We start from the raw sequence: 16396 nt of genomic DNA, 5'->3' as shown, positions 1-16396 counted from the left end.
ATTTTAATATTGAAGAAAATTACTTCAAGTTGAAGCACCATGGCAACTATAAGTTGCTATGCATTTTAAGTTTATCGCTTCTTCTGAATTTCCATTTATAACAAATCAGAGTTGTTACTTTAACACCTAGATAGTCCAGCCCTTCAAACAATGACATTTTCAAGTGTGATTCTCCATCAGTCAACAATCAAAACAAGAAAAAGTTAACACAAAGTTGAGACTTGTGTTTGTGTTTTATTGGCAAGAATAAATATTGAAATACTGGGAGGTGGGGGAGTCCTTCATAAATTGCTTATTGCCATAACAACTATTAACATTAGTGCCAGCCTTTTCATATGGAAAAATAGGGGGCCATAGAAGAGCTAATGTGCTCACACAAGGAAAGGAAATGTCAGAAAAGTTCAGAAAATGAATGGGACACCACAGTAGGACAACTGAGGGTATCAAGTAGAGATGAACACCTAGCAGGAATATCCAAACTTAAAAAATAAAAGTGTTCTACAACTGATTGCAGAATGTCTTTACATCTCCATTTACAATATCTTCCAGGTTAAAATCTGCACAAGTGTAGTACACTTTGAACGTATGCTTAAAAGAGAAGTAGAAACTAAAGCTTTTTTTTTTTTTAAAGAAACAAATATTCAGGAGAAGTATAAATTTATAGAATTTACAGAATCCAGTGATGGATCTTCAAATTATTTTGCATGTTTTAGGTAAGAAATAGTTATTTAAGAGATCTGCATGAGTACCTGTCCTAATAAACTCTTCACATTTAAGCAGTTTAAGACCTGCTCTAATTCCTGTGCAGAAAATACTAAAGAAAATATCCCCAGTTAACAATGCAGCTTAGATTCAGTTCTTGTGATTATGTACCTGAACAACTTTTTAGCAAAACAGATTTTTTTTAAAATACACCTGTTTATTTTTAAGCTTTCATATATGTTTTAGACTTGTGATAAGCATGAAATACTGTTCTGTTCTCATATCAGAACAGTTACTGAATCCAAATGTTTAAAGCGAAAATTTGAACAAAATAATTGGTAAGCACATGGTACTTCAGTGGAAAGGCACTATTTGGGCTGTAACATAGAAGCTTACCTTCTGCATTTATTTCAGTCCAATTTGTGTGTTGAGAAACTTGAAAGCAGAACCACCTGCTCATTTACAAAACTGAAAGGCTCAAGTAAATGAATAAATATGTTCTACTATGAATCACAGAATCACCTAGGTTGGAAAGGACCTTGAAGATCATCCAGTCCAACCATTAACCTAACACTGACAGTTCCCAACTACACCATGTCCTTAAGCGCTGTCAACCCGACTCTTAAAGAACCTCCAGGGATGGGGACTCCACCACTGCCCTGGGCAGAAACAGACATTTCACGTGTTCACTGCAAGATGCAATTGTGTATTCCTCTTGCATGTAACAGTCTCCCAGTAATATATAACTGAGTCTGTGTCCGGGATCCAAAACATATTTCAGTTCAGTGATTCTACTTACTCCAGCACAAAGCAGATATTGAAAATTCATATCAACACCTGAGTGACAGCTATAACTTATGCCAGGGGCCCATGTCATACCTGAAGGGACCCTTTTTCTTTATGATAATCAGCTAAACCCTTTCTGCTAGTAGGTAGTAATTTGGGGCTCAGATATTTTAAGGAACTGAGTTGTCAGGGTTTGTGTTTGCATCTGTTTAAATGCAACTCCTTCATTTGAAGTTCTTTAAAAAAAGTCAGTGTGTTTTGTGAAAACAGTTCATATTTAAAACATTACCTTTTTCAGTAATTTGTTATATAATGGCACAAAGGAAAATACTACATATTTCATATTTTTGTTCTGTAGTTTTACAGCTGAGTGTTCTAGAACTTTTACTAAAAAAAGCTATAGTTAAAACTAGTGTTGGCAGTCTTTATGAACTTAAATATTTTTAAGAAAATGGATTACTTTTTCATTTCTATATCAAGTATTCAAACAAACATACACATCCACTTACAGGCTATGTAAAATTTATAGATTCTGGATAGTAAGTGCTTAATATAATACTCATGTAACTGTAATACATCCTGTGTAACCATCTTTGCTGAAAAGGCCTCTAGCATCCACTAAGCGAAACTAGGAAAGAGAAAAAAGTAGGCCTTAATGAAAATTCTTAACAGACAACAAGCCAAAGTGTTTAACAAATTAAGAATTATCACTTTGCTGCCTTAATTGGCACTAACATTTCAAAACTAGGAAATTTCTGAACAGAAAAGCTGCAGCAAAGGATCACAGAAAGGGCATAATGGAAGGCTCTCAAAGTCTTACAAGACCTAAAACTATCAGATTTTTTTGTAAAAGGAAAGACGACCAAATTAGCTGACAGGTATGCTAAATTAGAAAGATTCACTATTTAAAAAAGGCACATAACTTCACAAAATGTTTAAAATCCTGAACAGTCTAAATCCATGAAAACTTTTGAACAGAGAGGAAAATAAGCAGAGAAATACATCAGAAACTTATATTATTTTGCCTATTGTTTATTTCCTGCTGATAAGTAAGGAACAGTGTTATTTTAAAACCTTGTGTGAAATATAAAGATAACAATAATATAACATGTACCTTTAACAGTAACTGACCACAGTAGCAAGTAAAGGAAACAAGAGCAGCTCTTCAAAGCAAAAGCCAAGGAATTGTAACCACTACACATTTCAGTTCAGTTTGGTTTTGTTTTCAAATACTTCAGAGTAGCTATAGATTAGTTCCAGAGTAACAGGAAAAGGAAAATTTAAGCCACTACCTTCCTTCAGTGGTCCATCCTGGCTGACAAAGTGTAGAGCTGAAGGTCTACATTGCCTGGCAGTAAATATCTGTGCAGGAAACACACCAGGGAAATAGTGCTCCAGCTCACAGCGACACTCAGCCCACCACAGAACAGAAATTCCAACAGAGGGAGCTGGCCAAATTTATGTGGTAGTTTTACTGTTCTCAAATAAAATTAAGTAAACCGACCACACAGAATAACTTATTCACACTTTTGTAGGAAGCTGAATTTAAACATGTCAGCAGTCAGGCTATTTAAAAATGGGGAAATGTCACGTTATTTTACAAAAAGATTTTGAGGCAAGCAAGTGGCAGGATATTTAGTTTTATTTGGGATATTTTAGTTGAATATGATGACCACACTTTAAAAAACAGAGCTATTTTTTGTCTACATCCTCTCTTTTTCTGTTTTTGCTATAAACCAGTAAAGCATGATCTAGGAGTGAGTGTCTCAAACAGCCTTGCAGAGGGTTGTGTTTTGTTCCAGCAAACAAATGGTATGGAAGTCAGTGAAAGTTTTAAAGGGTCTACAATTCTAATTCTGTAATTTTTTCCAATTAAGTAGATCTGCTTACAGGCCAATAACAGACCATCAGGCAGGTCAGCTTTGTTTACTCAGTGGGCAGGGAAGGCAACACTGAAAATTAATGCATACTCCCAATGATCTGACAACGGAGTCTTTATTAACAGGGATTCTTACTGTGTAACCATGACTGCAAGACTAAAAAAGGAATGAACTTTAGAAGATTTTTTTGTTGGTGTAAAAGCCACTAAAAATCCAAAGGAGGACGACTACTCTATCTTACCTTTTCCTATAATTCCATAAGAAACCTTGATAACAATCACTCATTGGCGTAAGTGTGAATGTCAAGCAGTGACCACCCTGACTCTGGACAATTTGTGAAAAAACTTGATGTGGATTTAAATTAGAAGGGCTCTTCCCCTCATCCCCAAGGTGCAGTAAAACTCAGGTAACAACTTCAGTATTTTGGCTGCATTTATAAACTACTTTTTGACTGACAGAAGATTTCCAAGACATTCTCTTTAATGTAGATGGGAAGATAAAAAGGTGGCTGTTAGTCATATCCATAACATACATGCATATTGCAGCTACCAGACAGTCTTAAAATTACCAGGATTTAAAATATATTTTTAGCACTTGAAATTACTGCAGGACCAAATTATATCCCTAACATTTCTCTGAAGAAAAAAAAAGTGAGACATTTCAGTATTTTCACATGTAAGAGCTACTACGATTAAAAGCTGATAAGGATCTGTAACTAATTAGTTAAGATGCCAGTTGATATCTATTAAAGATAAAATTCAAATGAGCAAAATCCCCTCATGTTATATAGCCAATTGATGTCTACTTTTTTTTTTTTCCAGGTAGTACTTGGAAAAAATGAAAACAGTAGTTCCATTAGGTTACTTGGGGTTATGAGAAGACTTCCAAAAACGCTTCTGTACACACACCCCCCCCAAGAATACCTAGAAATTTATAACTTGACAGCTCAGAGATGCACTCTGGCAATTCAAGACCTAAGACAGGTTAAAATATAGCTGCCCACACCACCTCTATCCTAAGAGTTTCCATGCCTGCAGCAGGGGAGGCAGAATCCTAAATCACAGAATAATTTTGACTGGAATGGAACTCTGGGAATTATTTAGACCTGTTCCTCACTCAGAACAGGGCCAAACATGGATCAAGTTGCTCAGGATCTTGTCCTGTTGAATCTTGGAGGGAGATCCAACAATCTCTCTCTGGACATTCTATTCCAATAGCTGATTACCCTCAGAGTATTTTTTTTTCTTAATACTTAATTCAATTTTCCCTTGCTATAACTTGTATTTGTTGGCTTTCATCCTACCAATATGCACCTCCCAAGAAGACAGTGCTTACCAGCAACTCAGCCATCTATATACATGCTAATTTGTGAACTGTAAGGTATGGAGTTTCTTTATGTTCTTTCTGCTATAAACAGACAAGTCTCTTGCTGTTTGTTTTTCCTAAAAGAATGACATAAAAAAATACTTGGTAAAAGAGCAGGGAGGTAACTTGTTAAACTTTAACATCTAAGTGAGGTAACCTCTTAATTAAACCACCATGAATTGCTGAAGTCTTCCTGAAGGTAGACTCATTAAAGGATCAACTCAGCTTCCTTTATCTTGTAAGTTTCCAATCTTTATCCTCCTACGGTGGTTCTTTACACTTATTTATGTAACATCATAGTGTAGTCCATTTCCGCCATATTAAGATTAGAGACTTCCTTCAGAAAATCACCAAGTGTTTCAGGTTGCATCTGCCGCTTTAAGTGCCTTCTCACCCAGAAAACAGACTGAAAAGTAGTTCTGAACTACCTACCGCTTTTGATAGCTATTCAACTTTAACATTTTTGGAAGTTCAAATGATAATTTCACTGATACTGGTTAATTCTAATCACTTCAGATAAAATACCTTAAGAACAAATAAATGGGGACAGTGGACCACACACAAAGATGCCAGTCTGACACCAGCCCAAACATTAAAAATGCTGAAAAAGTATACCAGTTTCATATTTATCACACCATGCTACACATGGTTTTTGATTTCTTAATGCCCAAATTTTTACCTTTATACCCTGCACGCCCCCCCGCCCCCAAACAACAAAAGACTGACATTTTATAGGGTTTTTTTTTCTGGAGGTGGATGGTGGTGGTGGTGTTTGTTTGGTTTTTTAGTTGGGTTTTCTTTGGTTTTGATTTTTTTTTTTTTTTAGGAATGGTCTAATTAACAAGTATACATCTAGACTTTTAGAGCTAAAGCAGACTGATACATACAAATTATCCTTTGTGGTATGTGCTGGAAGAGAAAGCATTGCATCACCATTATTACTAACATAAGCATCCAGTTACAAAGTGCAAGCCAATGCAAAATGGGCATCTTCCAAGAGTCATGCTGCTGTTTGCAAATGCTTGACCCTTCCCCCCTCACCCAAAAAATACAAAATCCTAAAATCCTCAAAGCAGAACAACTTTTATAAGCACTATGTTGAGCCAAACATTCCTTCTGCACTTGCTCTTTTTTTGTTGTTTGTTTTTTTCATTTTCTTGTTGCTGTTTTTACTTATTTTAACTTTTGAGTTGTCATGTTATAAATTCTATTTATCCTCATTTTTCTGGTAGGTACCAATGTGATATACCATTTCCCATGTTAAAAATCAAAATGCTATTACATTCATGAAACTCCTTCCTGCGTTGACGCATTTTTTTTGTATCTTCTTCCAAAAAGATTAAACTTTAATCTCACTAAATCAAATTTATTTAAGTATTTTGGTCTGAAAAGTTATAAATCCCAGTTACACAAAGCTGTGTTTATGAAGTCATACAATTTTCACTCATTCCTTCTTTCACACCAGCATAATGCGTTATTTCTTAAGAAAGCAAAAAAGTCAACACCAGCTTAAAAATTTGTATAATCCAAAACGATTTTAAAACAGAGGAAGAAAAAAGAAAAAAAGAAAAAAGAAAACCCCACAAGAGCTTCACAGCAGTCACAGGTACCTGCCCTAAGGCCTAAAAACAAGTTTTTCCTGTTGACCATACCAACCATAAAGTTCATCATTTAGCAAGGAAGAACACACTCCAATTAAGTAGTGGTGTACAGAAAGGATGTTTACTTTTTCCTTCTGTGCTAGTCCTTGTCCATTTATAGATTGAGGTAAGCTAATTCATTGCCAAGACTCCTCCACCCCAGCATTACTCATGTGTTTTAAGCAAGAAGTAGAACAGAACAGTGAAAAGCTTAAGAGACACTGTGCTTGAATCAAAGCAACACAAACAGCAAAGCTAGCATTTTATTGCCACTACCTATTTAACTAGACATCACTATACACTTGAAAGACGAGGTCCTAAACTGGTTGTAAATTACTGTAAACTGTAAGTTCATCACCTGCACCACTACCCAGGAAAGCTACAATCACATGTACATAGCATTTGTGCAACACACTAATCATCCTAAAACAAATCTCACTAAATGTTACATTCATTACAGCTTCATTACGTAATTTATAATAGCTACAATATTGTTGGTCTTAAAGCAATAAATCTAACTTTGCTAATGAATGTCCTCTATTGTCAGACTGAGTTCAGGTAAAATGAATCACACAAAAGCAATTGACTTTTTCTTGCTCTCAAAGATGAGATTTTTATATTTGATCAAATACTCATCAAAAGGGATGCTAGGCACCTATTGAGGTTTCACAAGTACTTGCTATTTCACGATGTCAAATGAGAAAGATTCTGAAGTTCTAGACACAGGATAGCTAATTTTTGATAGGTGTCTAAGAAAAACATTGGGTGAATTTGTTCTTTATTTGGAAAACTGATTAAACATCCAGATACCTTTGGGGCCATAAAAAAGAAAGTATTAAACACAAAGTAAAGAGAGGAAAATATTAAAAGATAGCTCTTTGAAGCTCAAAAAATAGACACTTTCACACATTACCACAACAGACATAACAGGACTCCTTCTCCCACAGATGAAAACAAACAAGTCTTGCTTTATGCTTTGAAGCATATTATTAGTCTAAAATACAAGTGTTTATATCACTTCATCCTAACTTATGTTGTGCCTTATGAGAGAAAAGGTGAGAGCTACCGTTTAATATTTGGGTCATTTCAACAAGAAGCTTAAGTTCTGTTTCTCTTCGGTTTCAACTATGACTTAAAATCTAAAATTAATCTCAGATTTCTGAACTACTATCCTGGCATTATTATTGCCCTCTTAAGCAATCAAGCTGCAAAGTTAAGACTCATTTCTAGGTAAACAAACCCAAACCAATACATGCAGAACTGGAATGCTCCCTTTACAACAGGGACAGCACTCCTATCAGGTACAGGTGTGCATAATGACATTTTACAAGCTCTGTATCTAGCACTAAGATCCTGGGCCCATTAAGCCTCCTCACTAGCCCTGTATCAGTTGCAGCCGTTAAGTATAGTATTTACAGTTCCTTGCCCTCTGTTAAACTCCTGCAGTTTTCTCCTAAATAACAGCATTTCTAATAGGAGAGCGCCATTTGAATACTCAAAAATAACCCACCACAAAAAACACCCACCCCAAAACCCCACAACACATGTACACTGATTTTACTTCAAAAACCACCACCAAAGAAATCAGCATCGTTTAAATAAAAGATCAAAGTCTTTCATATAATGTGACAGAACTGCAGTCATGACTCACATTCATTCAGTTACTAAAACAGGCTTGATCAAGTGAAAAAGTTGCAGACTCAACAGGTAAGGGGTTCTCAATATCCTGCTCCGTAAATGAGCTGCTTATAGTATTCTTGTTCTTACAAATAGTTTGCCTTGTTCATATGAAACTAATCTATTCAAAAAGAAACATCCCAACTTCTTTTTCCTTGGAGGTTGGGGGCACAGAAGGGATAATTCACCCCTACGCTATTCAGAGCGGCTGCTGCCAACATAGTATAGGCAGCTGGGTTTGCTTGCACCAAAACGTCAAGCTTTATTCTGTGCACCCTAAAAATTACATAGAATTTCCTACTGTCTATTCTTCATTGTACCATTTTTTCATCTACGCTTCCAAATTTTTTCCAGAAGCATGAACTAAAATTAACCGCAGTGGTGATCTTGCCAACGCAGATTCTCTCTAGGAGGTGCCTGAAAGTTCACACTTACTCTATTTTCTGAATGCTGGTGAACACCACACTCTGGAAGATGTCTATTAGACAGCCTTCACTCTGCCCTACTAGCAAGTGTTAAGAACTTTAGGACGTGTTCAAGATGTGAAAGCACAGTGGAAATCTCTAACAGCAATCAAACTCGAAATACTAGCACACAGCACAGAACTATGGAGTAATACAGCTTCAGTCGAACCAGTACAAAAATATACCAGAAATTAAAAACAAACCAACCAAAAACCAAACACATCCTCTTTAGACTCCAGAAAATTCACTCAGGAAGGACTTTTCTTGATTAAGTCATGGATTCTCTAACATCTCACCCAGAAATTAATTTTTGAGGCTCTCCATAATAAGAAGATATAATCCTGATTATTAACACTTTTTTCAACAAGGTTTTTATAAGTTTAAAAGTTCAAAGTTCCAAATTCTGTATAGTATGAAGAGGATTTTTATTAGTAGTTACTGAAGCACTTAAAGCTTCCAAACAAATCATATAAACTAACAAGAAGTAGAAATAATCCTTGCCTTCAAATACATCTATGAACATATTAGAAACACTAAAAATACAACATAAAGAAAAAGCACCATAAATTTCTCCTCTTCAGCTCACCACATTCAGGATGAGTTGGTGCCTTAACCCATCTCATTAACTTTCAAAATCTATTTCAACTATTATTCACTGATCTTTCATCATATCCTCTCAGATATGAAGGGGTCTCCTCCCCCAGGACACATTTTAAGTATTCCCTTAACATCAAATACTCCAATACTGCAAACAAACTCAAAACACAGCTTTTACTAGAAGCCTGGGGATGGTGCTTGCTTACAATATTCACCCCAATCCAGACTGCATCACATCAGTCTGCTCTGAACCAAGTTTGAGCCAACCTCCTCTGTTTAAGCTTCACTTCCCTCCCAGATACACACAGACAAAACTTTTAATTTCTACATTCAAAGTCTCTTGATTTTTTAGCTCAGGAAGACTAAAGTTCACTTCTCCTTGGCACTAGGATTCATGAAGGTGTGCAGTTTTCATTGTTACTGAACAAACTGCAATTTCGGAGACATTTACAACTCTCTGTAAGCTACAACTGTATTGGTAAACACAAAGGCAGCAAAAGACCAATCTCCACTCAACCTATTATCAAGTACTTCTCAGAAAATAAATCTGTGTATATAGTTACATTTTTGCTTAGTGTTCCTCCTTCCACATGTCAGTCAAAAGCTGATACCCATGGAATAAACAGCTACTACAATATTATCTTCTTACGGAAGATCCGCCGTTTCACTCACAAAAATCACCCAACGATTTAGGCTGGAAAGTACCTCTGGAGCTCATTTACTCCAATCCCCTGCTCTAAGCAGGGCCAGCCTCAAACCTAGTTTGGGTTAATTAGAGCCTTGTGCAGTCAAGTTTTGACAATCAATTCAAAGACAGAGACCCAATAGCCTCTCTGGGCAAGAAGTGAGATGAGGTAAAGTCACAGATTATGCACTTCTCAAAGATACTTACATTTTCTTATCATGAGCTGGAAAAGCCTCTACCATTGCTGACAAAATGATATTGCTATGTCAAATAGCATTGAAAAACTTAGTAGCAGCAGCTGTCTATTCCCTTTAATAGAGTTTCTGCACTGAAAACTTGTTTCTGACAGTATTTTTCAAGGCAGAACCATTTCCTTAAGTCATCTTGCCAAAACTAACAAAACTGGTATTCAGTCTGAAATACTTCCGTTATTTCTAGGCATATAAATCCATGGTTTTAATGCTATGCTGTGATAGCAGGTGGAACAAATATGGCATATGTTCTCTGCCTTTAAAACCAACAGACATATCAAATAATTTGTGGAGAAAAAACTGTTTACAAACATTCAGATAAATGAATGGTCTTTTCCTTTATTTTATCAATGTGATGAATGACTTGCACTTCTGAAAAGTTCTTTTGCTGTTTGTTTTTTTTGTTTTGATTTTTAAATTAATTATAGTAATGAGCACAAAGACAACTTAAGGATTCAAATTCCTCCAGGAATTTGTAGCCAAGGTAAACATTCCTTTTGCCATTATTTTATATTTAGTGCTTCCCTTCCCCCCTTCTATTCTACCTTAATTGCCTGCTTTGCCACAGAAACATTAGTGATGTTGTCAATTCGTTTCTGGTTTTGCTGGAATTTTAGAGATCTCAAGCATGAATTGTTTTATCTAAATATACCTCTACATTTTTTCATAGTTATTCATTAGGGATTGGTGATTAAAATAAAATTATATAACTTGGAGATTGAAAGAAATTTACTGGCTCAGTCAGCTTGGCATTCATTTTCTTATGTCAACTTCAATAGCCCTCTAGCTGTCATCTAGAAGTCTAAGAGACAACCTGAATTTTTAACATAGAAACTAGCAGAAAACTATACAAATCTCAAACCTTGTTTTATGTCTACACACACACATGTGCACACACATACATGATAGCCAGGAAAAAACATGAAGGGGAAGTTGCCTTCTCCCATTCCTAAAGTCACTTTTAAAAGTTCATAAAATTTAGACTTGTACTTACGAGTGTAATCAAAGATTTTAAACTCATCTCAAATAGTTCATAGTTCTAGCTACTAAAGATCTCAACATACATTGCTAAACTAGAACAGTTAATTCTATTATTCTAATCAATTCCTGTTTGTACAGTTACATTTTAACTCATCTACCATTTCAGCTATATACTACAGCGCTTTTTTTCAAATTTCTGTGAACAGACAGGCAAGTTGTTAATACTTTTATTGAACTGAACAATTTTGATGGATTCTAAAGCTTCTGCTGATTTTGAAGGCACTCATAAAAGCAGACTTCAAAGAATATTTTTACATCTCTATTTCAGTATGCCTCTATGCTAGAAATAGCACCTACTTACTGGTTTAGATAATCAAAGAAAACTGTAAGTATAAATAGAAACATGAGTGAGTTGCAGGGAAATACTGAGCTGGCATTACTTAAGTATGCACATAAGAACACTGCATAAAAACTATAAGCAAATCTACATAGAGGATTTTTTCTCCCATATAGCAGTACCATGCAGCATGCTATTTGGTGAGAAACATTTCAGCATTAACAAACCCTCTTCAGACAGATGGAGCTATGGCAGCATAAAAGTCTTTTCTCTGAATAGTGATACTGCCTGATGAACTGATATTTGCACAAGCAATTCTTGAAAGTGATACAGGTTCAAGTCAGCTCACACATCTGACTGAAAACTATTTCTACAAAAGACAAATTTTCAGTTTGATTTGACTTGCCCCACAACCGCATGATTGCAAAAAAAAAGCCATCGTAAGAGAGGAATGACTACGGGAAAGGAATCTGTGGGACTGATCTTTTCTAGATAGTTTCAAACCAATTTAAGCTGATGAACCTATCCTGGAAAAGTGTTCCAAAGTTACACTAAAAAAAAAATTAAAAACTTTCTCCTTGGAGTGAGCTGTTAACTTTGGACTCGGCAAACCTACATCCACACTATACAAATCTTTAATCACAATTATGAAAGAGTAACCAATTTCATGGGTGCTTCAGATAGGATGTACAAAGCATGAAATAATTGTTTCACACAGCACTCCCATTCTCTTAAAAGATTAACAAATGGTAACTTCCACTAACAATTCCATGCACAGAGGCTTTTCTTACATAATTTGCTTGTCTGGGTTTTTGGGTTTTTTTTGTTTACAAACTTTATATTGTCAGCACTTGAAGCAGCCTCAATTCACCATTGCTTTAAGCCTGCTCAAAAGTATACATCAAACAGTGGCAGAGAGCAAATGCTATTGTGGCAGCCTTTGACATAACATGAGGAATTATCTCAGAAGTTATTTCCTGTATTCCAATTCCTTCATCTAATACAAAGAGTTTTGCAAGAATCAGATCCTAAGAGTTTTTTGTAAGGAATGAAAATTAGAAACAAATGTAGCTGCACCCCAGTAATTTATCAGTTTTGATGTGGAAGTGCCATCACACAGATTAAAGAGTAGGCATAAGTAATTACCAAGAACTAATTAACCTGTACAGAAAAGAGTATCTATTTTCATGTAAAAATATTTTTCAAGTCCTATTAATTTAGGCAGAGAATTTTAAAGTAATTGCATAAAAACATGTAGTCTCCCTAAAGTAGAGCCCATTTTCCATTTAGACTTATGTCTGGAAGACTGGAGGGTGGTGGGTTTTTTTTTTTCTCCAAAGTTCTGTTCATGCTTTTGCTGTCAGCAACCTGGCTTAAAAAGCTGAAGACAGTGCCAAGACACTACTTGCTGACTTCTCTGCCAAACAATTCTTCTATTGTTTTTCAGGATTTAAACTGACATATCTTTGAGTAAAGTAGTAGTCACAAAACAGTCCAAACAGCCTGAAAATTGGGAAAGCATGGCAAATGTTGATAGAGATCTTGGAAACTCATTCAGTTATTCTTTAGTTTTGTTATTTTCTTATTCTCTCTTCAGAAATGGATAAACCATGCAAAAAAGTCATCAAACGTCTTTAAAAGCTTGGCTGAATTCCTGGTAGGATTTAAATTTAGGCAGTATTGCTAGAACGCCTCACAACCTGACTCCTGGTAATGAGTAGCTTAAATGAACAAATTTGATTTATAAATTACCAGTTTCCAATATTCTTGTTACTCAGTTCCCTTATTTGTTTACTAGATAAAATGAGAACCCAGGTTTCTAGTATTATTATATACTTATTCCTAATCTTGTTCCTCCTCCCATCCCAAATGAAAAATAATTAAATGCAAATAAATCCTAGACTAGGAATCCAGGTGGTGTTACACTAAGCAGTTTTTACCAGCTAAATTCTCTTTATAGCATTCTCTTTATATTTCAAAGATATTCGAGAGGCACATCCAGCAAATTTAGGAATTGATTCCTACCTCTTGAGACAGTTTACATGTCTATTCCCACACATGCAATTTAACAAAGTCATTTGTGTCAGCCAGTTAAGACTTCAAAATATCTGAACAACAACACAGGCTCTTTTCTTTAGTAACACAATACTGATTCCAAAAAACTAAGCCCTTCACAGAGCCTTCTAATAGAGAGTTCTTGTACTCCACAGCCTTTTGGAGTTTTGTGTATACAACCTACAGTGATTTAGTATTATCAATAGTAAGTTACGTCATTGTCTTTTACATTTTATGAATATGTCTGTTATTTTGAAACTTAAAATTCTGACATCAATTATGGGCTGCATGCAGCAAAACAAAATTTAATTTTCAGAGTTGAACAACACTGAGATCTGTATGTAAGAAAGCTTCCAGATGCATTGCTCAAATGAATTCCTACAGTTTCACTAATAATAATTTAAAAAATCAAATCTATAACTTTAGAGGAAAAATTTGTATAAATTTTGATTAAATTTATACAAAAATTTATTTCTTGAGAGAGTAATCTAGCAAGGATAATTCTTTCCTAATAATTCAAGTACTGATTTAGAGTTGAAGAAAAATCATTCTTTAAATGCCAATGTGCTTAGATAGAACAGCCATGTCTTTTGGGAAGAAAGTGAGAAAAGAGGAGAATATAATTTTTTATTTTTGTGCAAATAAGTATTCAGTCCATCATTTAGACTGTTGAAAATATCTCAATCTACCCTCCTCAAGCTTGTATCATCTCAAGTTAATCTCCAACTATCGCCAAAGTCTAAATCAATACTCAACTAGCATAGTAGCTAAAGATTTCATAAGTTTTATGTTCCTCTCATTAAAGTTCTGTGTGTAGTAAAGCTTAAGTAGGAAGATCAGTAGCATTTTCATGTTTACATAGTTTATTTTCAAAACAAGTTAAAGACTGATACATTACCATAGAGAGAGTATTAAGTCTTCCCATACAGCAATGTTTTGTGCACACACAGCATCCATCAAAGCTTTAGTGATAAGATACCAGAGATAGTCTCCAAGACCATTCCTAAGAATCTGCACAACCATAATTAAAACAACATTCCTCTCATTTACTACTAGTAAATTAATATTTATAACTTGGTGATTAGTGTTGTTCTTAAGAGCAGCTGAACTAGGTCAGATCAAAAGTCCATGTAACACAGTGAGCTGTTCCCAGTCATGATTAGTAGCAAACGTCTTGGAGAGCTCATCAGAACAGGAGAGATGCACAGCAATACCTTGCTTCAGCAACGATAAACCTCAGAGGTGGGATACTAAATGAAAGAGGTGACCACGTATTCTTCTTCCATGAATGCAGACTAACAGCCTACAGCATCCTGACCTAAACTTTCTACATGTTTTCAGTCACTTTCCTTAGTTACATATGAGTTTTTTTCAGACCTTTTGAACATTAACCACAAGGGTCAACTCTTCTTGATTTCGAACTCCTCCCGATAGTTCTTCTGTTGCAATATACAGCAAATGTGTTGTCTACTCTCCTTTCTACCATGTATAATTTTATAGACTTACAGTCTCCACATTAGCCCTCAGTGAAGTACTATATGCATTCTTCAAATGAAGAGCTTCCATCTTTGAACACCCTTGTCAAACTTCTCTGTACCTTCACTAGTTCTATTATATCTTCCTGTTAAACCAGTACTACTTTACTATAAAACTATGCTCGTATTTCCAGATATGCTTAACTGGAACAATATTATTTCAGATGTCAGGCCTTTATAGTCATGTGACTTTTTGAACTGGTGTCTGATTTCAGGAAGCCTGTTTTCTCTACACTGTAGATCAAGGCCACAACTTCAATTTTTTTCCTAAATGAAAGTGATAAAATATAATCTGAGTATCAATAGATTTTTTTATATCCTGAGGGCATGCAATTCTGTCAATTCATAAGCCTAACATGAAGATGTCAATTAAATTTTATAAATTAGTGCTGCCTTTCAAATAGGAAGTCTTGTTAGAAAGACCTAGAAATCCTTGCATGAAAAGGTCAGTCAAAAGCAGTGGCATCATGACAAAAAAACTCACACACCTAAGAATCAAAAAGAATTATCTCCTTTTTACTTTCCAAATGAAATTATTTAAACAAACACTTTTCTGAAAGGCTTAGGATTCTCTCAGCACTGACAGGGATCGTGGCAAGTGGTAAAAAGTAGAAACAACCTCTGCCTGTCTCCAATAAGCAAGCTACCATTGCATGTATCTGGACAGCACTGGTCATACCACTCATGGCAACAAAACGCTAGTTACATACAGATGCTCTGTTTCCACTTACCTGCCACTGCAGTGGGAATGCTGATCATCTACTGGTAAGCTCCCATGACTTTCTGGAAATACTACTAAGACAACAAATTGATATAGTTGCATGTAAATTTTTGGTTTTTTTTAACACATGTAGAGCTTCCTTGCTAAAACTGCAAGAATATTTCATTCTATAAATTAAACTTAGAGCAAATGTCTGTTTAACAAAGGAGAAATAAAATAATTAAGATATTAGCTCAAAAGGAGTTTATACTCTCCTCTGTAATGCACGTTACTGCTCAATTCAGTATTCAACATGGCACATTTAGAGCAAGAGGGCAATTTTCTTCCTAGTTACCTTAAGTAAGAAGATTACACTTTTTTTTTTTTAAAGAAGTCAGTGGTAGAATCTGCAAAGAAAGTGATTTCAGTTTTCAAATCACTACCTAAAGAATGAACACAAGTCAGCTAAAAAAACCCTTGAGACAGTATTAACACTACACAGATGTGGTTTTTGGTTATTATTTTACTTTGGGAAAGTCCCTTTCTCCAGGTAAATACAAAAAAAACCCAACTAACCAAGCCCCCAAAAAGAGAAAGTCAATTAAGCAGTCATAATTAACAAGTATATAAAGAGGAAAAAACATTCACCAAAATACATTCTCTATAAAATGTCATTACAGACTTCATCATAAGTTGTGTTTTTTTTTTTAATGCTGAACTACTTATACAGAGTGAACAAGA

General features: G+C 35.2%; 1 protein-coding gene across 36 annotated transcripts in view; it reads right to left on the bottom strand.

Annotated features, from left to right (window-relative positions):
• PLEKHA5 (pleckstrin homology domain containing A5) overlaps positions 1–16396 on the bottom strand; it is a 168990-nt gene that overhangs the window by 133731 nt on the left and 18863 nt on the right. For 2 of the 36 annotated variants that reach the window (XR_012623488.1, XM_074826325.1), the window contains exon 4: positions 15687–15750. The exons of the other annotated variants lie outside the window; for them this stretch is intronic. Coding sequence is in view for 1 of the 2 variants with exons in the window: in XM_074826325.1 (XP_074682426.1) it covers positions 15711–15750 (40 nt within the window). In the remaining variant the exon portion in view is untranslated. The remainder of the gene's footprint in view (positions 1–15686; positions 15751–16396) is intronic. 36 annotated transcript variants of the gene reach the window in all.

This window comes from Strix aluco, chromosome 5 (genome assembly GCF_031877795.1).
Source record: "Strix aluco isolate bStrAlu1 chromosome 5, bStrAlu1.hap1, whole genome shotgun sequence".
Lineage (NCBI taxonomy): Eukaryota > Metazoa > Chordata > Aves > Strigiformes > Strigidae > Strix > Strix aluco.
The sequence above is the reverse complement of the archived record's forward strand: the minus strand, read 5'-3'. Positions and strand labels throughout refer to the sequence as shown.